Consider the following 24,873-nt stretch of genomic DNA (forward strand, 5'->3'; position numbering starts at 1 on the left):
ATTATCATGTCAAAGATCATTTTAATAATGTAAAAGCTTAGCTGCCAAAATTACATTTATCCAGACTGGACAATAAAACCCCGGACAAGTTAACAAAAACAGGTTATGCTAATTATTTAAAATAGCTAAAGCCGGTAGCAGCAGGTTTGACGGCTGACAGGCCGCAAGGAGGGGGGCGGCTGCACCGTCGTGGTGGGGGGACACGGTGATGCAGTGCCAACCCACCGCAGGACCGGGGACGAGGTGTAAGGGGCTAAATCTCTGACAGAACTGGCGTGTGATTTCAATCGTCGTTTTAGGGACACTTAAGGAACACTTGTTCCATGCCCACTATACATGCTGCTGCCACCATTCGTTTCAGCCCCAGCCTCTATTACCCACCAGTGACACGACGGTGTCATTTTAGTATTCATCTTGCCCAGTAAGACAGAGATCTGACTATATATGTGCTTGCCCGTGATACTGTTCCTGAATCAGTGGAGGCTGGTTTAACCTCGCTCGTGCACAGAAGTGAAACTTTCTGCAGATGCAGGTGCACATGGACGGATCAGACATGTATTCCTAGGCGCGCACTCCTGCTTCTACGCGATCAAATCACCAAAGGTACCCGAATTAAATCGTTAACTGTTAAGCAGCATAAGCCGCACTTCTTAAAGAGTTAATAATTGATGGAAATAACATCTTACTTAATGGGATAGCCAGATTGTTGTCGACTTCGCCAAAGTGCACGGAGCAAAGGTTATGCTTTTGGAGATCGACAAACAAGCCACTATAAATAAACGTAATAGGCGGACCGATTCGAATCGATCGAAGTCGGTTCCTATAAAATAAATAAACCGATCGCCGGCTCTGTCCGACTTCCTGGGACAATGGGAAACTTCAGATAAGGAAGTTGCCTCCACCATTATTACCCTAACCAACCGGTTTCATACATAGGGTACAGCGTGGAGAACAAAAACTTCCTGTATTTAGCTCAGTACACACCTTGAAGAGGCATGGCAAGAATGGCTGATCTTCCTCGTAACGGGAGCCTAACATTTCAAACAAGCCAGGACCACTCGAAAAGTACCACTTCGAAAAATGGATTCCACAGGAGCTGTCAGGTAATCTCATTTCATATATTTTGGAGTAAAAACAAGTCTGTTAGGAAGATCCGGTGATAGGGAACTAATTGCCTATCATTTTACATGCACGGGGATGTTACGTTTGTGCAATTACACGACAGTGTGACTATCACGGAGTTAAGTGTGCGATTAAAATGTAAAGACGCGAGCTGGAGACACATTATCCGCAGCGAAAATAATTAAATGTGCTGTATAATTAACTTAGTGCGCGCGATGATTTAGTCAGAAGGGTTGGTCTGCCCGTACGCGAGGCTCCGCGACTGGAGTTACACCCCCCCCCCCTTTATTCCGGCATCCTGCTGAACCGAAGGTAACCCAGCTCGCCGGCTACCTCGGGGCGATACGCTGGAAGCCGCTGCGCCTCCGCCGTGGATCTTATCATCAAAGTACGAGCCCAGTGTCCAGATTGCGTTGCAACTATGAGGAAAATGCTATCTGTTAACCCCGCAAAAGGCGCGTCTCTGCAAGAAACACACATACATCCTTGTTCCCATTTATCAATGTTACTGCCAGTCCGAAAGCGAAATTATCAGTTTCGTCTGCTCTTGTCTATGTACTAAACTATGTAGTTTACTCCACGTACTGTATATAAAGATTTGCAGGTGTGAAGTGTGACGTAAAGGGGCCAAATGCATTGAGTTACTCTTCTGCCTTTAAAACCGGGAAGAGGAAATTCGTTTTTGGTGTATCACACGTGAGCAGAAAATGTCATGCTAGCGGGGAGTTTTTAATAGCGTAAATGATAATAATATATGTAGTAAATCTGTGTAATGACTCTGGACAGTAGGGTTGTGTGGCGGCACAAAAATCGTATTAAATTCTCGATTAACATTTAAGCTGTGCGAGGAAATTAGTCCGAAGTTTTATTTTTTAATTTTATTTTCCGTATATCAGCACTTGCTATTTTAGTCACAAAAAGAATTTTGCACATTTAGTAGGCATACAGAGCCAAACAGATGTTAGGTTTTTCTGACAGCAGCAATGGATAGATAGAAGTCAAAGACAGATAAAAACAAACAGATTGGCAGCATCATGCGTATGAATATGGTGTGACATGTTCTGCCAGTCGATACCTGTTCTACAGGAATTTGAGTCTCATTTTTGCACTTAGGATTCCACCCCCATTATTACTTAGAAACAGCTGTACCGTGGCTTGATAGTAATGTAGGATAAACATCCCGTGCTGCTGAAATCACCTGTTAACTGTCACCTATCAGTTCCACGGGAAGCGGAGCATCATCGTTCAGGAATGAACCCTTCAGATCATGGAGAAGATATTTCAACAATGGATGCTGTGCAAGTGAAATTTAGCCAGCTGTGAGCTGAAACAACATGCCAGTTGACTATCCTTTAATGTCATATTTGAACCCCTTTGCACATGAATCTAGAACCCTACCGATTCCACTTTCTGCCACCTGACTGTGTGTGGGTTATGGTTCTGTGCCTCTGATTACAAGGTCACCAGTTCATTGACAGGCATTGACGTCACCCTTGGGCCCTAAAGCACAGGAGGCTATAACTTTACTAATTGCTCCACAGACACTGTCAGCTCTTCACTTATACATCAATTCGGATAAAAGTTTTTGATAAATAAATGTAAACTGCAGGGGAATTGGCAAGAACGTGTGCTAGTGCCATTCTACATGTGATGATTAGTGGTCATGGTTAAATGAAATAGTAGTTCACTTATTAATGTGTTTATTTATTTACTTTAGGAGAATGGAATATCAAATGGAGTCCACCACAGATCGAGGGTCACTGAGGGCTTTGAACAGCCCCCAATGTACGTCGCTGTCTTCACATACCTGGGGTTCGGAATCGTGACCCTCTTCGGCTATCTTCGGGACTTCATGAGAGCAGTCGGCCTCGAGAAATGTCACGTTGCCCAAGAAAGGGAAGAGCAGAAGGTCAGCTGGATAAGTCGGCCCACTGGGTAGCCCATCTCCCTGGCGGATTTCGCGAAGTAAAACCATCTTTGTCAATTATGTTTTGGGGGGGGGGGGGGGAGCAAAATCACTTCAGGTATTCAAATGGTTGTCTCTCAGAGGCACTGGTTCGATCTGCCTTAGTGCTTGAGATGAAAGCCGTTTGAGGGGGGGAAAAAAAAACAGAAAAACCAGGGTAAACAGGGTGCAGACGTAATTAATACCCAGTGGATTTCAGATTGTTGTGTTGGGCTGACTGACTGATTTCTCCTGATCCTGCAAACACTTCTTTGAGACTGTCTCTTCGGGTTGCATTCAAGGTGGGAGGCTTATGTTGGAAACAGAATAGACTTGCAACTAATTATAATGCAAAAAAGATACAGATTAAAGGGATATTAGATCTACTTTAAATAGAATTGGGGGAAAAAAATCTCCTTTGGAACTTGCCCTTGTGGAACAATGCAAAACACAGTACCCTTTCGCTGTACTTCAATTACCCAAGCTCTCAAACTGTTTAGGTTGTTATTTTTTCTTCGATATCTTGTAACTGAGGTCAGACTGGCGCATTTATCAGAGTGCAATCATCCTGCAAACAATCCAGAAGTAGACCCATAAAATGGTTACAAAATGTGCTTAATGTGAACTGGGAGCAATGGTGCCTTTTTGAAACCAAGTTGGAGAGAGCCGCTCGATGTATCACAAAAATATTTTTGGCTAATTGACTCTGGTTTGTGTCTGCATGCTACAGCTTACCGTGCATTATTGGGCCTGTTAGCATTATTGTATGCTAACAGATTTTTATGATAATTAAAAGGCATTTATTATTGATCTGTGTACAGGACTTTGTTCCTCTTTATCAAGACTTTGAAAACTTCTACACACGGAACCTGTACATGAGGGTTCGGGACAACTGGAACCGTCCCATATGCAGCCTGCCAGGCCCAGAATTCGATCTGATGGAGAGGGTCACGGATGACTATAACTGGACCTTCAGGTAACATTTTAGGGCCAAATCCACACATCTTTTATAGAGCAGACAGCATTTCCCTGTGGGGCGTTTGGTGAATGAAATTCGGAAGTGCTGCGATGTGGTCCCCAACTCCCTAAATTTGCGTACTTTGCAGGCTTACCGGAAAAACGATACATGGTGTCATCAACATGGGTTCCTACAACTATTTGGGCTTTGCAGAGAACAACGCCGACTTCCTGAAAACGGTGGCAGAGACCACTATGGATTATGGGCTTGGGGTCTGCAGCACCCGTCAGGAAATGGGTGAGTGCCCAGCTGTCCTGATCAGTGTATCTTTTTCCCCATCCAAAGTACTTTAGAAGTATTTGAAAGCTCAAATTAGCATCTTACGTTAGCAGAGTTTCATAGGCTCTGCCAGCCCGGGCCTTCGCAGCTAGCTAAATCTGACCCTTTTGATCTAACATGCTTGTTCCAGAAATCGTACCATGCCAAGTTCCGTGCCTCAGTGCAAATGCATTATAATATCTGGATTTTTTTCAGAAAGAAATAGTACATCTTACCTTTTTTTTTTCTAATTCCTACCATTCGTAATAAGATAGGAAAATATGGTCAGTAATGTCTTCGCGCACTGCAAACACCTCTACGTTATGTAGCTTAAACTCTCAGCTGGATTCCCTAAGAGTCGGCTGCACAGGTATCGGGTAAAGAGCAGTCTGACGATGAGAGATTGCAAAAAGAAAATGCAGAAGAATATGAGAATATGCTATTCTGGGAAGAAGAGCATGAATCTGACACCTTTCACACACCAGTCACCGCACTACTCACCCTGGAGTATCCAGTAGCATCCTAGCCAGTACTCCCTTGCAGGCACTATCACAAGACGACGTTACAGATGGTTTGCATCGAGCCAGTGTTGAGTACAGACTGTCATCTCTCCTCAGTGACAATGCTGATGGGAAAGTTGAGCAAGAGCTAGAAACCAGCTATTAATGGCCCAGAGCCTTTTGATATAAGACTCCGTCTCTGCCTGCTTAAAAACATACATCGGAATTTCATGCCTACAAATCAGAGAATCATGTAGGGGGAGGGTTTCTGTAACCCACTTGGGTCCAAGAAAGTTCGGTCGGAGGCTGAGTGGCGCTTATTTTCCTCCCAGAAGATGCGATATTAATTCAGACCAGCTAGGATATGTGTCGCTGGCAGAAGCAGGCAAGCCTCGACTCTGCATTTGTTCCCGAGTCTTTGTGGCAGTTGCACTCAGTGCCGTTCTAATCGACGCTCCAGAACATGTGACGACAGACGGCCCGTTCGGGAATTAGAAACGTGTGGCGAAAACAGGGCATCCCCATCAGGCAGTGCTCAGCGCGTGCTCATCCCGAACTCAAACGGAATTCGTTAATGCGAAATAATGTTTCTGACGGTCATGCTCGTCTCGTTAGAACGTTCGGAGTTGGGACGAGCCCCAGGGATGAGGTTCCTCTTTAGCCTCGAGCTGATATCAAATGCACAAGCCAGATTTCTTGCCTTGCGGTAGGCACAGAACGTGCATGAAATTGCTTCAGAGGCGCAGGTGAAGTTCCGGACAGATCGAGAAACGGATTCGTTAGTCACACAAATATGAAAGGACAGATCTACCTGTTTCATTTATTTGTCTCACTGTTTTTCTATTAATTTATTCCAGACAGCTTTACTTCCCATTTGCCATGTAGTGTTTTTCCTGCAGTTCAGCAGGAAAAGAGGAATGACACGCCACGGATCCACCTCTCCTGGGACCTTATTAAGCCACAATTATTTATGGAGCCGGAGCAGGAATTTAAAGGGTGAATTCAGAAACTCCCCGCGGCTCGACGTGTGCCGCGCCTTGCACGTTTGCGTGTGTGCTTTCACCGCCTCGTTATTGTAGCCCGCCTCTGAGAGTTCAGTCAGGCAAGGCCGGAATAAGGGTAGTGACCTTTAACAGAATTGGCCCAGCTTGTCCTGGGTGTGTCTCTGTGTGGAGAGCCCGTTGTGTCAGTCATTCACAGAGATGAAGTCATTATGTAGCAATTCCCCCCCTCCCCCCCTCAAGTAATGATTACCCAACTGAACAAGATAAAGAAGAACAGTAATGTTTAACTGACCAGTAAATATATGAAGAATCGTGTGCTCTTTAATGTCGTACCACAATGGTCGTCTTGGCACCGAAATCTTGACTGAGAATAGGCAAGTGTACTGTCCATCAGATTTGATTTGCCTTTTGTGATTGAGTCTGGACTGATCGTTCCTCATGAGTTTTTAATTATAGAGAGTTATTCAGCAAACTAAAATGGAGAGAAAAGTCAATCTTTAGCTGGCGTTTGGGGCTGTTTTAAGCTCCTAGCTGGCAGTAAGAGACACGCGTTTTGTTTACTCTGTGAAGGTTCACCTGTCGCTTTCCTGTTGCCGTCCCAGTCCCGCGTGCAGCCGTTCCACTTCCTTATAGCCACCTTGAGCCTCCATCTTTACTTTGACGTGTTGGGTGAATCCTTTAAGGAAGTGAATAGTGGGGACCTTTCTCAGATTTAGCTGCCGCTGGGTTCATTTCCATCTTTAACACTGTGTTACACTTGCTTGCAGTTTTAAGTTTTAGCGGTTAAAGGACGTTTTCTCTGCTTCCTCTAATTTTATGAGTTTCTCCTTTTTGTCAGTTTCTGCAAACCCGTGATGCTCTATCATCTGGAAATCTGGGGTCATCGGCACTAGTTTTGCTTTGTTCTTGGTGGATCGACTGATTTCGACCGAGCACCTTATTCCTGAGTGAAATAGTGTCCTTATTCTGTGCTGAAAATTTCAGTGTAATACAGTTAACTAATACCACGGTTACCCCAAACTTATGTCTTTTCATTTGGTGTCTTATTAGCTGGAGCAAGCAGACCTGCAGTGATCTCTATGTTTACTTGCTATCGCTTTTGGTTTTAGGGAGAAAATAGAAGGAAAGGAAAAAAAAAAAACCGGATCAGATTAAACTTGGTTCAGGAAATAATGAAATGCTGATTCACTCCGGTCAATTAACCACGTCTTCCCTGGGGGGGTTCTAGGGGTGGTGTACCTGTCAAAAGTAACCGCAGCCGTAAAGATGAAAATGTTGCTCATTGACGTGTGTCAAGCCGTGCTTAGTGCAGTAATGCAGGGGATTCCTGTCTGCATGCTGACGCAGGAGTTTAAAAAAAAAAAAAAAACTGCCAACAACCACATCAGTGGCATTGAGAAAAAGAAAGATTGCCGAACGACCTCAATTAGGGAAATAAATAATTCAGTGCAGCATTTAAGTAAAATGAAGCCGTAGTGACTGCAGTGATACTCACTGCTGCTGATGTCATGGTGACGGTTTGTAAACGCAGTGTCCCATTATCGTCTGGGGCATGTGTAGATCATACTGGTGCACTGGCTGGAAAGTAGTAATCGGTACTGGGGAATGCTTAACTTTAACTGGGAGGAGGAACATCGCGTGCCGTGTTTGTAAACACCATAGAATGCAACCAAAAGTGCAGTTGAAGCGTGAAGCTTTGGAACACGTGTGAGAATGCCATCAAGCCCCTTTACATTTTTTATTTGTTTAGGAGGCATTTCTACCCCCCCCCCCTCCCCAAAACAAAACGAAGTACTCAACTTTCAGCTTTAAAGCTGATATCCAGTACTGCTTAACCCTTGACACGGACCCCCCTCCCAGAGTTCTACCTTCGGAGGGGGCGCTGACCAGTTTGTCTCCGATGATTTGCACTACATTGGGGGGGCACCAGTGGTAGTTTGAAGGGGGTGGGGGGAACCACTGCATCGGTTTTAACTGGCACTGCTTATAACCCATCCGCACTCATGCACTCTATCTCTGTTTTATTAAGTGCTTCTGTGTGGTACCAGATAGGGCCCCCTTTAGTCTCCAGAACCACCTTAAGGATTGCTGAGTTGTGCATTCGGCCTTTCTGCCAACCTTAGTGAGTCTGGCCGTTCTCCCCTGACCTGTTTCATCTACGACATGTTTTTGACTGGGTCTCTTTCACTCATTACACGTTCGCAGTAAACGGTAGACACTGTAGTGCATGAAAATCCCACGAGGGCGGCTGTTTCTGAGATGCTGGAACCACCAAGTCTGGTCCCAGCATTTGAAATCATGTTCAGTGCTTAGCCGTGAAGTAAGGGAGCCTCTTGACCTGTCACTGCGGTGTTTAAACTCAGGTGCAGGAGCTGTTTGTAGGCGCTGCCTGTTTGCACTAACAAAAGCGTATCTTAAAAAAGTGGCAACTGAGTATATCGTCATTATGCAATGAAAATCGCATATGTACACTTTTTGGGTTTTTACTGTAGAAGGAGTGTGTTCATTATCTTCTGTCTACTGATAGCAATTGACATGTATTTGACCAACGAAAAGATGTTTTATTTAAGTAGTATTTCTGTTGGTACTAATTAAAGTATGTTGGTCGTTTGTATGGATTATTTCGCTAACTTAATGTTGATAGCTAGCTATCATGATTGTTAAGTGTGAATATACAGCCAGATGACTCTGTGTCACATTTGCCTCGCTGACAACAATCCACGTAAGTTAATTAAAAACATTACACCGTTCATTGGAGGCTGTGTAAAGGTTTCTGTATGTGGTACTAAGGATCTTATGTTGTTTTAGGTTTATTTTGTAAAGTAGTTTCTGAGAAAATGCGTTGGGTTTTTTTGACGCTTCTGAAATAATGGATTTTTGGAGATATGTGGTTTTCATTGGACATTGACAGTACATGAGCTCCTTTGGGTAGTAATTCAGACACAACAGAACCAGTCCCTGGATTCATCGCACAGGGATTTCCACCCTGAACTAACCCTGTGGTTACCCTGTAGCTGCTACGTGTGATCGGCTCTGCTTCCCGCCACTGCAGGTAACATGGACATCCACCAGGAACTGGAGGAGCTCGTGGCCATGTTCCTTGGGACCGAGTCCGCAGTGAGCTTCGGAATGGGCTTTGCCACCAACTCCATGAACATCCCAGCATTAGTGAGCAAGGTGAGATTTTATTAAAGTCATTTCAAGGTTTTTCCTCTTTACAGCTGTGCTTTGATACGTGCAGCTGTGGAAAAAATTAAGAGTTCACAACAAATTTTTCGATTCCACTCATCTCTCAATTTACGGGTATGTGTCTGTGTAAAATATGCATTTTTTTGCAAACTCCAGCCCGGGTCTTCCTTGCTTCTCGTTGATGAAGGGCTTCTTCCTTGCTTTACGGGTCTTCAGTCCTGCTTCTAGGAGCCTGTTATGAATTATCCTAGCAATGCACTTCAAACCAATTAATGTTTGGCCTTCGTTTTGAAGGTCACTTGAGGTCATCCTCCGATTTATGAGGCACTGCCGGATAAGTTGATGGTCTCGTGTCCTGTTTTTCTTTTTTCTGACATCGATCGCTGAAGGTAGATCCTGCGGGTTTGGCTCTGTTGGCTCTGCCGTAGAATTTTGACAGAGCGTCATGGCGTCAATAGTAATTAAGTGTATGTACTTTACATTAAAATATTCATTTTTCTTCGGAGAGTGGGGAGCAGGACTGCTGGTGACCGATGTTTTCCCTGCTGCTCTCTTCCCGAACTGTGCACTGTTGACTTTACCTATCACACTTACAGCATCTGTTATGGGAGGTAATGGGACTAGACAGAGCATAGGGGGGGGGGGGGGGGGGGGTCAGCCAGTGGCCAGAGGATAAATCCTAGGCTACAGTGGGTGCAGCTAATGAAGGGTCACCTCGCCGCAGACCGGGGTCTCATCTCCCGACGAAAGGCACGCCACACATCGAGGGTCTGCATGTTGAACTCCCCCATGGGCTGCAGCCTGTCATATATAATGCACTGTGACATCAGTAGGGACCAGAGACTGCAGTACAGCCCCTTGCTGGTGGGGATGTGGTCCGAGCCCCCAGAGTTCTGAGTTCTGACCCTCACAGTGGGCCGTAAACACACGAACAACAGCAGCTGCGGGCAGGCGTGGAGCGACCCCTCTGGTCGTGACCGCACGGAGTCTTTGATGCTGCTGTTCCCCGCCTCTGTCGTTCTAGGGCTGTCTGATCCTGAGTGACGAGCTGAACCACACTTCCCTCATACTGGGGTCCAGGCTGTCGGGGGCCACAATCCGCGTTTTCAAGCACAACAGTGAGTAGGCCGCTGCACAGGGTGTGTGTATATTGGGCAATTCTAGCATTTTTTTTTAAGGTGGTGGGCATAAAAGGGGGGGCATAATTAATACAAAAGGGCCAACCTGATCGTTATCCAATGAGAAGTTTTGAATTGGTGAGTGACAGGGAGGCAGCACCCCAGGAGCCAATCAGCATTCAGCTGGGACTAGTACCCATGTGGCCCCGCCCCTGAACACACCCCTGGTTTATGGGTCAGCTTTGTTTTCTTTCTGGGAGGTAATACCTGAACAAATATACATCCATCGTCTAAATACGTGTCTTCTGGCGGCCCCTGCAACAATTTTGACCTTAGCACGGCGTTTCACATGCCGTAACGATCCACGGAGCTATGAGGGTCTGGGGTCGGTGTTCGTTAGCCAGGTCATCCATCTAACCTGATTGTGCTGCTGCCGGAATGGCTACATGCTGGACCAGGCCAGCCTTGTCTGGGGTCCTAAATAGCCCAGTCCGCTAATGCCTTGTGGCAGCCCAAGCTACATGGACCACTTTGTAGTCTCCCCACCAGCAAGGTGAAAGGTGAGGGTCAGGTGTCGTGCCATTTGGTAGGCAGGCATGGGCAGCAAGGACCCAGCTGGATTAGACCTTGGCAGTGGGTGTTAGCTAACTGGCTTTGGAGACATGGAGCATTACACCTCTGGCTGGGATGGGGCCTTATCTAGTGTCAGTAAGGTGTCAGCTATATATGGTCGGATTTACCCCAAAGTTTAGCGTGGGCCTTGGGACTAGAGCTGTTCATCGGGAGCTGTTCTACTCTGGAGTTCCAGGTGGCATGTGTGGGGATAGTCAAGGCTGAGGGCTGTGCGAGTTTTTCCCGACGGACAAGTTGCAGAGAGGAAAAATCTGTCTGTTGTCTGTGGCTGAATATCGAACAAAAGTTTGGAATACCCAACCTTCTTAGAGAACGTCTGTGAGGTGCTTAAAAGAGTACTGCCTGCGGACTGTGTTGTCCTACTGGAATTCAATTTTCACGTGGAAAATGATGGACAAACTTTGAGGTGTGTCATTGGAAAGAACGGCCTTGCACATCTAAACCTGAGAGAGGACCTGCTGTTGGGCTTCAGTGTAAGCCGTGGAATTTCTTTAACAAAGGCCATGTTTGAATAGAGGGATGTTCATAAGTGTACATTGTACCAGATCGCCAAAAGTCAATGATCGACATTGTAGTTGTGTCACCTGACTTGAGGCCAGAATATCTACAGCTAAGGCAGTTGCAGAGCAGGATTTTGGGAGGAGTGTGGAAAGGTCATGTAGAACGACTTTTGGGTGCCCCAGAGATGTTTTGACTAACCGTTTGATGCCTCTGGTGGGGGAAGCGAGACGTGGGGGTGGGGAAGTTTTAAACAGACAATTTCCTTCTGCATACACACATGGGGGTCAGTGAGAAATTACCCGGATATTGTACTAGGGCACAAGCAGGGAAAAGTCCGTTTGATGTCCGGCACGACTCGGACATTTGCGTTCAGACATACAGCCCCTACAGCTAATGTCTAGAAAAGTTAAGGGTAGCAGTGCATATTTATAACGGGCACTGGAGAAAGCATATGACCGCATTTCCCAGCATTTACTGTGGGAGGCGCTGCAGGAGTACGCATGTTTGGATCCCGGATGAATGCAGTAAGAGTTTATACTGGATATTGGACAGCACTGCTGGAATCACTCTTCAAGACAGGATGAGGAGCTCTGAGACCTGGAGGACCCTCAAGAGGAGTCAGCTGAGGGGGTTTGGGCCTTTTATAAGGGTGGCACTTGGATGGCTCCCAAGCACGCTGTTCTGGGCACGCCCCACTGGGCAGGCGCCCCGGGGAAAGACCCGGGACTTGCTGAAAGGGTTGTATCTTCCCGCTGGCTTCGGAACATCTAGGGATGCCCCAGAATGAGCAAACATCAGTGCCCATGGACGCCTGCTTTGACCTGTTTGGCATAGGCATACGACCTCCATACCACCTCCATACCCTCTCCATACCCCCTCCATACCACCTCCATACCCCCTCCATACCACCTCCTTGTCATGCGGGGTGTCTGGAGCCTGTCTCAGGCAGCAAAGGATGCAGGGCCGGGGTACACCTTGCACAACACAGGAGCAACATACAAACTCCACAGGCGCAGAGTGGGATTCAAACCCGGAGGTTTGACATGACAGTGGTGCAAATCTAAGTGACACAAACTATGGATGATATTCCAAAAATATCTCCTCGGCACATTTCACCATCTTTGTGGGCTTCTTTATGTTAGCCAGCAAAATGTGACCCAACTTATTTTTTCGGATTTCCTCTTTGACTGAGGCTAGACACTGACAAGTGTTTCCAAGTGAGAAGTCGCCACAAAGGGGATTTGTTTGTGTATTGGGGGAGGTGTGTGCCGGTCCGCGTTTGCCTGCACAGTGTACAATCGGTTATAGTATAAAACAGAAAACCCACAGCGTGTCAGCTGACCCCCCCTGCGAGGAGTTAAATTTAACACTGTCAAGTCCATCACTGGAATACAACATCCAGATAAGAGGGAAGCCATCCAGACTGAACCCGCTGCCTGATTTAATGATGGATATGATATGATTTGGGTTTAATTACAGCGTAATTGAGCTCCATCTGATTAAAGTCTGCGCGTGTCACAATCTTAGAGCAGCTGCAGTGCCCGAGATGATAAACACGTCACCGAAGACAGAGAGGGGAGACGGTGCCGCGGGCATCGGGGGCAGCAACTCATGGGCCCGATATAGTGCTGCAAAAGGAAGACAAATTAAGGCCCCTCCCCACTAATTTCACAAACCAGTGCAGTCGAGGAGCCTTTCAGCTAGTCCTGCAGGCCATGAACTAGGCCACACAGAGTGTGGTGACACAGAACAGTCGATCATTTCGAGGGACTGGCTTGGTTTCCGGTACTCGTCTTATAGTGATTCGACCTCGAGCACCTTGCTCGAGGATCCAGTGGTCCAACCCGCCCGGAATTCACTGACAGCTTTCTGCTCTGCGCTGGGGCGACGCCCTCACCTTGAGCAGGACATGAGCAAATCCATCCAACAATGTCCCTGTCAAGAACATCACCAGGCGCAACGTCACAGCACTGGAAAGTGCCCCACCTCAGAAACCCATATAGTGCTGCCATCTTTCCAAGCCGCAGTTTGTTCGTGAGCTGGTCCTGCTTGTTTGTGTAGTTTCAGATCAGATGGGCTTGGTTCTTCGCCAGCAGTTGGGGGTTGGTGGGGGGGGGGCTGGTTTGAGAAATTATTTTCCTGCTTGACATCTCTCACTGCACCCCCTCCCCACCCAGCCCAGCATTCTGAACACATCTGCGTCCGAAAGCCTTTTACATCCTTAACTGGCTCCATGCTGAAATAGATCCTGTCGATTGTCACCTGTAAATGAAAAGGAATCACCTCTTATTCCCGCACCCCCTGTCAGTTTTAATGCAGATCTGTCCTACCTGAGAAGGTTGTTATTGTGCGAGCAGATGCACTTACTCCACCGAATGCTGCTCCAGCATTTCCCCTCTGGGACTGGAGACATTTCAGACTGTGGTTCGACTCCTCAAACACCATGGTATCTTCTCACCTCAGATAAGCACTAAGCTCCGGCTTAAAATGTTCTCCGTCCCAGCCAGCTTTCTCGCAGCGTTGGACTTCTTCATTGCTAGATGAATACAGAGCCAGGAGCCAAAGTGGACAAACATTATCATTTACACGGTTTGTTGTGTTTTCCGCATTTGTTGTTAATCCTGGGATATAGCAGCTCGACGATTTAAGGCAGATTCTGAAGTTTTTCGTGCTTTTTTTTTCCCGCTTTGGTATGTATTTAGCTGTCCTTCTGCAGGGTCCCTTGGGTTTATTCATTTAGCAGATGCCTTTAAAAAAAAAAAAGTGTGGGGAATTACAAGCTGAGGGCACGTAAATGTGCATTCCAGTTCTGCTTCCCTTGTCTCAGTCCCCTGTCCATTTGTTCGGCATTACGGTCCAGACTCTGCACAGCGTCTCCCGTCAACCGCCTTATTGAGAATGGCACACATAGAGATAGGCTTCCTTATTTCTCAGGACCTTATGAAAACCAGGTACCCAGCAATCGCATGAAGTTCTCACGAAAATTCTGCTGAAAATGAAAATGCGCATGTCTTTATGTTGTCGTCGTCGTCCCCCCTCAAATCTGACGGTAAGGTCATGATTTATGCAAATAACCTTTCAAAATTTCTGCTGTTAGATTTTTTTTCCTGATCAGGCTGGTACAGTACTAATTTTGGATCAGGTTCTCTCATTGTACACTTCAGCAAGGTACTTAAACCAAGCTACTAAGTTTATATCTGTGAGTGTCACTAGCTAATACGTCATTTCTTCCAGCATGGTATTGGAACAGAAAACAGTTGTTCAACAGCACCACCTGCAGACGTGTTGTGTAACGGCATTTAAATATCTAGTCCTGTGTTCCTGGTAGCAACAATTGATGTTAGGAAGGGTTTGAATGAGCATGCCGATTCATGGCTTAAGGTTATTTTGGATACCTTTAGTTTGCAGCATATTTTGAGAGAGAATTTTCTCTCCCACCCACCTTTTATTCGTGTTGGAACACGCATGCAAATCTTGATTGCTCAGATCTATAGATATATCACCGGATTCCACTGGGTGCCAAACTCCATGTGAGCATACGGTTGCTGTTTACAGATCCTGGTTCTGACGAGGGAGGGGGGAGCGAAGGTGCCGTCACCACCGGCAGACTCACAAGTGCCATGTTGTTTACCACTGTTATTTCAGCTTGGCATCAACCTCGATCGCATACGGGGGCAGTAAACGCTTGGGAGACCATGCTGGGATCTTCCGCTTGGAAGCAGGTTTAGGTGGAACATCAAGGGGGGGGGCACTTGAGCTGACCTCCTCTCCTCTGTGTGTGTGTCCTTGTGGTCAGACATGCAGAGTCTGGAGAAGATGCTGAAGGAGGCTGTCACCAATGGACAGTCACGCACCCACCGGCCCTGGAAGAAGATCCTCATCGTAGTAGAAGGAGTCTACAGGTACAGCTAAGATCCCACCCCCACCCCCCATGACTAATGCCAAATACATGCTGTCCCACCCCTTTCCCTCAGCCCACGCTAGGAGCTTATGCTGTTTTATGTGCTTCTCAATTAGTGTATATATACATATATATGCACATGCACACACACATATACATACATATATGCATACATACCTACATACACAATATATAATTATGTGTGTGTGTAGATCATGTACATATTACATTGTGGGGACCATTTTTTTCTGTTCCCACAAGGGGAAAACTTGATTTTATAAAAATCTGTGTCTGCAATCAAAAAACTAAAAATGCCAAAAGTCTTGTATTTTGATTGGTCACTTATATAAAGCAGAATTCTCCCTGCTGTGTTGTGTATTGGGATGATCTCTGGATATATGCACATCTAAGATTGCATTCCCTAATATTGTTTCCAAAACATTCTCTGGAGAGAGCAGGTGCTCCCCCTTGTGGCCATTTTACTTTCCCATTTCGTCAGACTAATGTTCCACGCGTCTCCGCAGAGATATTGGCTAAAATGGCCCAGAATCGTACACATGAAGTCATCTCTGTGACAGACTATAATGGAGCTTGGGTGTTTTAACCAGAAACCTGCACACTCCACTTGATTATTAGTTTCACAGAGTGACTAGTTCGCTCTCTGCATTTCAGTTACCGCAAATTCTGGTTCCTTTAAAGTGTCGTTTAGAAGCTGTGCCCTTTGCAAATCCACGCCCGTGTTATCTGGATCAAGGAGATCACCAGAAGCTGGCAGGGTCGCTTGGGGAGGTCTGTCTGGGGGGTGGTGGGGGGGGGGCTTGATGTCGAAAAATTGTGTTCCATGCAACTATTGCCGGTACATCAAAAGGGCTTGATAACGGGGAAGGCTTTGAGGATGAGAGATTGGTTTGTCTCCTTTGAAGTCCAAATTACTGACAGAGAGAGTCTTACTTGTGTCATTCCGCCTGCTACAGGATCAGGTCTAGCAGGTCTGTCTCTGCAAACCTAAGCGGCTATCGGCACGGGCTGCCTGCTTCTCGGCGGGCTAAAGCAGCAAAAGCCCAGGGAGGACGGGACCGTCTGTTGGGCCTTTGAAGATCAGGGGAAATAAAAGCTGATGTAGATGAAACCTCAGCTCTGAGGTCTGATGGAACTGTGTGTATTTTCATCCCCCCCCCTCCCACCTGCCACAAATATCCACCCCCACGCCACCTCCCTCAGCATGGAGGGCTCCATCGTACGCCTGGCAGAGATCGTGGCCCTCAAGAAGAAGTACAAGGCCTACCTGTACCTGGATGAGGCCCACAGCATCGGAGCCGTGGGCCCAACGGGCCGCGGGGTCACCGAGCACTTTGGCGTGGACCCGTCCGACGTCGACGTCATGATGGGCACCTTCACCAAGAGCTTTGGAGCCGCGGGCGGCTACATCGCAGGAAAAAAGGTAGGCCTCCAGCTAGCTTTGACAGGCTGAGTCTCTATGATCCTCCCCTTATTATTGTGACCAAAATCTTATCAATATTTATTCCACACCAAACTGGTCTTCACTCTTCATATTTAAGGAGTGATGGTCAGGTGTTGATGATGAGTCCAGTGTTTCCCAGTCTGGTCCTCAGGTTCCCACAGACAGTCCACGTTTTTGCTACAGGGAGCTGAGAGAGACCAAAAACATAGACCGACTGTGGGTCACTGAGGCCCGGATTGGCGGAAACTGGCCGAGACTGATGATGCCACAATGCAAGTGAAGCTGCTGTTGAGGTCCATTACTCTGCCCACCATTCTCATTCCCGGAACTACAAATCCCATCCTTCCTCCAATCCCCAACAAACCCCTATAGATATCCCACGATGCCGTGCAACGCCAGTGGTGATGAATAGGGCATAACCATGTTGCCCTAACTGACAGCTGTGGATGGTAAACTGAGAGAGGGGGTAAAGGGGTGGAGGGGAAGGGCTTTGATTTTAGTTATTTGTTGCTTAGATGAAATCCCAGAACCCCTCTTTCCATTTTTTTAAACGGATTTACGTAGGTCTTCAAAGGCATCAGCAGATGTTTTCAGAAACCAGTGAATTGTGGTGATTTCTTTTTTATGCTCACCAAAATAAGTACATTAATTCAATAACTAAGATGTAACGAGGTCAATAAAACATAATCAAATCATTCAACTCAACCCTTTGGAAAATAATGGGGGGGGACTTTGAACTCCCATGTGTGCACTTTATTTAGGCTAATGCACTGTGCCCCCCCCCCCCCCCACCCCACCATTCTCTTCCATCCCCCCTCCCCCTGCTCTTCATTTCATAGCACATATTGAAAATCCCATTCCGTGATGAGGGGTTGATTGTACGTTTCCATTTTGGAGGGGGGGGGGGGGCTGACCATGCAACAGCAGGACAGAACAATAGGGTGGGGGTAGCCGGACCTGTGGTGTGATGCCTTCATCTTGGCATGCTCCAGGGTGTGGGCGTATGGAGGGGGGGGGCATGTTTCGGTAGCCCTCTTATCTCTGAAATCGCAGAGACTCATGCCCCCCCCATAGGAAACCAACTGTGGGCCCTAAGTAGGTGCAGATGCCTGGCCACTTGGGACTTCACCCCCACTTCAAAACCCCAGAGCTGTACATCTTGAGCAGATTCAGGGCTCCCAGCTGGCCTGACCAATAGCTGCGGTTCACAGACAAAGAGTGTGAGAACAGGCCTGTGAACATGTGTCTGACGTGGCCTTGATGGTGCCCCCCCATCTACCACATGGCCGTGAGACACAGGATTACTGTAGGTCCAGCACCGGACTAAGCTGGGTACGTGACAGGCCAACTCAACCAGCCCAAACACCTTCAAATGAAACAACAAACTCAGCTTTAACTGTAAATTCGCTGTGCTTCTGTTAAAGCTCCGTGCTCCAGTGAAAATTACAGCCCATTTGAAGCTTACTGTAAATGACGGCGTTAAGCCTGTAGATGAGTGGTGGTGGAAGACGTTTCGATTGTGCGTTTGCTGGGCTAAATACTCCCCTCTAGTGGTGGTTATGGACTATTGCACTTTCCACAAAGAAGCCGATTCTGGAGTGCTTCAGATTTCATCCAGCCTTTTCTTGTCTTTCTTCATCTTTTCCATGTCGCTCTTCACAGGAGCTGGTGGACTACCTACGGACGTACTCCCACAGCGCGGTCTATGCCTCTGCCATGTCCCCACCCGTGGCCAGGCAGATCATCAGGGCGATGAAGTGCATTATGGGACAGGACGGAACCACAGTGGGTGAGCAAGACATAAATCCCTCAAAAACATGCTGGCTATTGCCAGCTGATCATCTGCGAAGTAGCTCCATGCACGACTGCCGGCAAGTACGACCTGCAGTGATGCGGTCAATCAGTTTCGCATGCTGCAGAGGAGGCCTGCGACCCATGTGACCCCCCCCAGCACAGTAACTCACGGCTTAGCGTGTGCTTAACGCCGCGCACCAGGACTGTGTCCTCAGAAAGCCGTCGTGGCTTAACCAGACTCTACATGAGCGAAGGACTCCAGTCTGAACACTAGTGGAAATTACTCTGTCACATCATACATGAATCATGTAGCATTTTATTTTATTTGGTATGTGGGAACCAGGGGGTCAGCCACGCGACATAAATCTCAGCGCAGGGACGTATTATTCTGACCATGCTCTGCATATCTGAGAAGATTACCAAGACCCCATTTGGGAGAAAGTATTTGTTTATTTGCAGTCCAGATGTTTAAGGATTTTGGAGGCAACAGCGATAAGCATTTGCCTGATGTACAAAATCAATGCTGAAAAATCCAGCTGGCCCACGACGAGTCGGATTAACGTAAAGCTGTTTAATCCAGACTGGGGCAACCGCAAACTGCTGGGTATTAAAATACAATAGATTTAAAAACTGTGTCACAAGCTGGGCTGTGTACAGGGGCGGGATCACAAGGGCACTGATGCCAGCTGAAAGCTGATTGGCCCCCTCCCCTGTCACTCACTGATTCAAAACATATCATTGGCTAATGATAAGGCTATGTATGAATTATGCCCCCTCTGTTGCCCCCCACCTGGCCTGAGAATTAGTGGTCTCCCGTGGAGAAACCGCTGGGGAGTTTTCGGAAGGTCTTGGTGGAACTGCGTTCTCTCCAATCTCCCATAACCCCCACTGTGGCGGGTGGGTCCATATTCCCCCGTCCTGTGTACGCAGGCAGGGTCAGAGGTGATGGTCAGAGATTCAGGCAGAGTGACTTTGGTAAGCGGAGACGGGGCAGGCGGGAGAGTTTGTTTTTCAGCTAGCAGGAGGTAGAGCGTGTCTGAAACAGCAAGAAAAACCAGGAAATGACTGCTGTCTGCAGCCCTCCCCATCCCTTATCCCATGAAAAATAATTTAACAACCTGGCAGTGGAACAATGCGCGTGTAAAATAAACCCAAAAACATGTGATTTAAACTCCACCTTAGTCTGTAGTTGTTGATCAGTAGTTTTTTAAATAACTTTCCTGCTTTGTTTTGATTTCACAGTAACTGACTGACTGCCCAGGGCTGTTTTCTCCCTCCATAATGTGATAGGTGTGTCTTTTTTTGGTGCTGCGTTTAGGGCCTTTGCGTGTTTCTGCGTAAGGCTGTTGAAATAGCTGTCAGTGTGTTCCCAGGTAATCAGAGGGAAATACTGCCCAGTATCCAAGGGCCTCCGGTGCCGGGGGGGGGGCGGCGCTGGCCGCCCGCCCTCCTGGCATCATCTAGCGCCGCGATCCGGCCTCAGATCCAGGCGAGGCTCTGGGGGTCCGGTCGGGAAAAGCATGAAGCCGAATTTGCTAACGGATCCGTACATGATAATGAGGCTTATAGACCCATTAGCTGTGCCTCTCTAACTCCTGGGAAACAGTCTGGGACGTGGGAGGTGAGGTCATTTCCTAGCCCCCCCCCCCCCCCCATCCTTCCCCCATTAAAGCCCTGAACCCCAAGGGCGGTCTGAGGCCTGGCAGCTCTCACCCCTGCACCTGCCTGGTAGGGAGGGGGGGGGGGGCTGGAGGCAGGTGGACTTCCCCAGCTTTCCCTGGAACACTGGAGCACTGCCAAAGGGGCAAAGTCCTGGCCCCATGTCTCCGGTTATGGGACGCCCCCCCCACCAGCCATGGAACCATAAGTGGACCCACTGGGTGTCATTCTGAGAAGCCAAGTGGAGCGCTTCCTCTGCATGTGACACCAAGCACTCGCTGTAAACCCCCCCCCCCCTTCGCAGATATTTAACTAAAGGGCCTATATGTGAACTCGCTTATACTAGTCCTAGACTTTGCCACGAAAATAAAATGCTGTGTCCTGAATTGAACCGATTGTTAATGGCAAACTTTATCGTGAGAGACCCTGAGGGGTGGGGGTGGGGGTTGACCCTCAATTTTTCAGATTGAAAGCGGCAATCTTAACCTCTGCTCTAGCACAACTAGTCACAGTACTTCCAGTAAAGCATCAAGCTTTCAAATGTATTGAAAACCCAAACTTGCTCTGGATTTTAGCAATAGCCAAAGAACGCCAGACCATGACAGCATCCCAGCCGGCAGGTGAAATGTCCGGCGCAATAAATACAGAACCGATGCAAAGAATCAGCGCATCTGGTGGCACTTTCATTCTGAATGTCCAGCGGAGCTCAGATGCAGGAGAATTTTAAATAAACCACACAGCCCCCACCCCCACCAAAAAAAAATAACTCCCATTTCCCACTCCACAAAAAAAAGATGTCCGGTTAATTAAGACATGTTCAAAAAAAAAAATTTATTAAAAGACAGTCATATGCGCCCAAATCAAAGACTTTCTCATTGATAGACCGCATAGCGGGGTGGGGGGGGAGTTGGGGGCTGCCACCCTGACTGGGTGCTGTGGGAGTCCCATGTGTGCACCACAGCCCCCCTGCACTTCAGAGGGGCCCCTGTCATGCCATCCGCGGGCTTTGAACGCCGAAGACCCGCTCTGGTTTGCGTTAATGGACAGATGCCGTTTGAAGCTTCTCGTGACTTGAACTGACAGAAGATTTAGGGCCTGCAGGAAGGGAAAAAAAAAGTGTTTTAATCTCTCATGCGTCACAGCTACTTCCAGAGCATCTCTCATATGCTCCATCTATCTCTGCACCCTCTTTGCTGGGGGTAAATTAAAAAAAAAAAAAAAAAAAAACACGCCTTTTTGATGAGCCATACACAAGTGTTTTTGCAGCCCTTTTATATGAACTGAAGGGCCTGATGCATTTACACTCACAGTATGGATTCGCAAGGAAAAGTAGGAGCCGCATTCGTTGGGCGTGTCACCACTTTGCAGCGCGACTGACGCTGAAATCTGAGCTGCAGGTCTGGCTCAGGCTGGGGGGGGGGGGGCAGCAAAAACTATGCTCTTATTGTTCACTTTCCACTTACCTGGACACAGCTGACCTGCTCGTCCAGTCGCTGGCTGCTCACCGTATCCACGCCGAGTTGCAGTTCGCGGTTACAGTGGTGTAGGTGTCCACCATGGCATATTACGCTGATCTGGGGGGGAGAGGGGATTTCCAGTCGAGCGAGTGATATCGCTAAGTACCTAAGTGCCTGATCGGTAGCCGGCGAATTTCGTTATTTAGCTACGTGGCTACATGCTTACACCGCGGATCCTCGCTTGCTTGCTTTCTGCCCTCCCCCCCACTTTTCCACTCACAGCCCTGCCTCTCCCCCAGGTATCGAGAGGCTCCGTCAGCTGGGAGAGAACACCAGGTACTTCCGGCGCCGGCTGCAGGAGATGGGATTCATCATCTATGGGTCTCGCGACTCCCCCGTGGTGCCACTGCTGGTCTACATGCCGGGGAAAGTCGGGTAAGTCGGGTGATCATAGCTAATGGCAGTATCGCTTTGTCGTGGGGGGGGCGGGGGGGAACTGCCAAGACCTGAGTTCCGACTTATCGACTGGTATGGGGGCAGTACCAGCCTTTCATTAACAGCATCTAACCAGGTGAGGGTCAGGGGTATATATAGGGGCGGGGCAACGGAGGGGCACTGACCCGCATTGAAATCTGATTGGCCCCAGAAGTACCCTCTCCCCTGTCACTCAATGATTCAAAACGAACCATTGGCTAATGATAAGCCCCCCTCTGTATGAATCATGGCCCCCCCTTATGCCTCTACCTTTAAAGACCCTAGAATCGTCCCCCGGTGAGAGCTGAGGGCACAGCTGGCCTGGTCCCGTCGGGGTGTTGGGACACGCCAGCTAACGTCCGGTCCGCTTGGCCGACGCGTGCCCGCCGACCCCCCCCCCCACCACACGCCCCTGGCCAAACTAAAAATACCGCAGAATGTGTGGAAAGTGCTGAGACAGGCGTAAGGCTATACTCTGGAGAGCAGGAGAGCAACGTTCACGGAGGCCCGATCGGCTCAGAGCCAGATACACACGCTGCCTGCACCCCTCCCCCCCCAGTCAGGAGGTACGCCTTCCATATCTGCAAAGGATAATTATCTATCCTTATCTTTGATTTATTGCATTCAATATACGGTTTAATCAGGGAAACAGAGGCAGTGCCTGCAATGAAGAAATTTTCCAGTGAGAGGCGCTCTAATTTCCTGGGTTTTTTTCTGCTGTGTTCAGCTCTGTCGGCTTGGATGCCTGTTTCCTGGGCTCCCCCCTCCAGCCTCCCATGGAAAGCTGTGATAGTGCTGGGGGGCCCCACTAGCCAATCAGACATGTCCTATACAAACACCAGGCATTCCACTTTCTCCCCCATCCTGGTTTTCTAACCACAAGCACTCTGTAGTCATCACATCGGGGATGGATTTTGTGGTGGGGGGGCAACCGTGGGGCTGGACATGGAACTGGGCCTGATTGGGGGGGGCGGACAGGTGCAAGGCCCAACTAGGTGGCATGCTTGGATGTCGTCCTGTTGTGGCGTTAAAAACAAAGTGTTTGATGTAAGAGTGGGGCTTTTTAACATGGGGGGGATGTTATTCCTCTTAGTGTCCCGTATCAGAATCCCCCTGTAGCCAGATGGAACAGTCCATCAGGGAAAAAATGGCAGAAGCACCAGATGGGAATGGCAAGTGTCATAGGGTAGGGGTCCCCAACCCGGTCCATGAGCAGTATTCCAATGGACCGAGGAACGGTGGGGTTTTTTTTTGGGGGGGGGGTGGGTTTTGGTTAATTTCCATAAAATAAACTATATATTTTATGATCCTTCATATTTGCGTGTTCTCTACGCATTTGAAAAACGTGGAAATGGTTAAACTGATCGATCCGCCAGCACCGCTCAGTGCGTTTTATCGTACGACGTTAACTGTTTGGGAGTCCCCAGCACAGGGGTGATGATGTAACATGAGGGGATACCCTGAGCTGAGGCGGGTGCTGTGTCTGCAGGGCCTTCTCCCGCGCTATGCTGGAGCGCAAGATCGGCGTGGTGGTGGTAGGCTTCCCAGCTACGCCCATCACAGAGGCACGCGCCCGCTTCTGCGTCTCCTCCTCCCACACGCGGGAAATGCTGGACAAGGTGAGACCGCCGTTATTCTACACCTTTATGTGGCTCAGCGGGCTAAGCCTGTGATCAGAGGGTCACCAGTTCAACCCCAGGCTCAGCGGAATGTCATGTCATGTCATGGGGAGCAGGATGGAGTCGGCGGAAAGAGCATTTAATAGTCATTATTATTATTTCTTCCTCCCAGGCCTGTTGGCCTGTGTTAGCATGAACTCCCCCGTACCAGCACAGTGACCATACCTGTCTGTCCCCAAGGTGCTACACGCTCTGGATGAGTTAGGCGACTACCTGGGCATCAAGTTCTCCCGTCGCAGGTACATCGACGAACTGGACAGCTGATGGCAAACCAGTGCGGGCACGTCCCCCCTGTGTGACCCATGTGACTGCCAGCCAGCCCCACGCTCACGGACAGAGGCGGATCACCATCTCCTGTGGCGTTTACGTCCGCGGCCAGATGCCCCAAGTCACGAAACAAAAACATGCACATTTTACACAGCACATTACAGCTATTTCAATGTCTCTTCTTTAATTCCTGCATTCAGATCTGCTCTATGGGGGCCAAAGAGAATGGGAGAAATGGTTTGTGAGCAAGATCAAAGCACTGCATGAAAGACCTGTTTAAAGCCCAGCGTGCCTCACAGCTGACCTGGATCAAATCAAATGCTTGACCCGTCCGCCAATTGCTGATTACAAAACCCTTGAAGCAGAGATTTTTTTAAAAAATTATAATTGTTTTTATTGGAGGGTTTCCTCTCCTTATGATCAAGACCACCGTCATGTACCGCGTCGTAACTTGAGCTGAAAAAGTGCGTGCGTGGGGGGGATGTGGGAGGGGTGAGACTGCATTTAATTGTGGACCGTCGGCAGATAGGGATCTGGTCAAGGCGGATTACAGAGAATTACATCTGATCTCACTTGAGGTGCACGCTAAACAATTTACAGATTTCTACCTGCAGGTCCTGAATTTCAGTTCAGGTTTGGGTGATGTTGCCTTGGACCATTTTGGAGACACTCAGGAAAACAGCACATGATGCCTTACAATCACATTATTCTTCTGCTATGTAAATAAATATTATATCAACTTATTTCTCTTCCTTTTTTTTCATCGTGCAACGGGATTAAAAAAACAAAAAAGAAACTCGTTGGTTAAAAACATCCATTCCTCAATGAGCCCTGTGTGATTTGATTTAATTCCCGTCACCTTATTTAGCATCATAGCGCCTCAAAGCAGCTG

The 24,873-nt window shown here is 48.1% G+C and overlaps 1 protein-coding gene across 2 annotated transcripts; it reads left to right on the top strand.

Annotated features, from left to right (window-relative positions):
- The first annotated feature begins 464 nt into the window (after window positions 1-464).
- sptlc3 (serine palmitoyltransferase, long chain base subunit 3) lies at window positions 465-24,724 on the top strand. Of its 2 annotated transcripts, XM_023796265.2 has the most exons (13): window positions 465-603; window positions 937-1,103; window positions 2,840-3,031; window positions 3,889-4,043; window positions 4,174-4,322; window positions 8,900-9,024; window positions 10,061-10,154; window positions 15,085-15,190; window positions 16,411-16,630; window positions 18,314-18,440; window positions 21,861-21,996; window positions 23,525-23,654; window positions 23,895-24,724. In XM_023796265.2, the coding sequence occupies exons 2-13, from the start codon at window positions 996-998 to the stop codon at window positions 23,976-23,978; spliced, it is 1,626 nt and encodes a 541-aa protein (XP_023652033.1). In that variant the 5' UTR covers window positions 465-603; window positions 937-995; the 3' UTR covers window positions 23,979-24,724. The 2 variants fall into 2 exon arrangements, with proteins under 2 accessions (XP_023652033.1, XP_023652034.1); XM_023796266.2 differs by lacking the exon at window positions 465-603 and having other exon boundaries at window positions 613-1,103; window positions 2,840-3,087.
- Window positions 24,725-24,873: the final 149 nt, after the last annotated feature.

The sequence above is a fragment of the Paramormyrops kingsleyae genome, chromosome 3 (genome assembly GCF_048594095.1).
Source record: "Paramormyrops kingsleyae isolate MSU_618 chromosome 3, PKINGS_0.4, whole genome shotgun sequence".
NCBI lineage: Eukaryota > Metazoa > Chordata > Actinopteri > Osteoglossiformes > Mormyridae > Paramormyrops > Paramormyrops kingsleyae.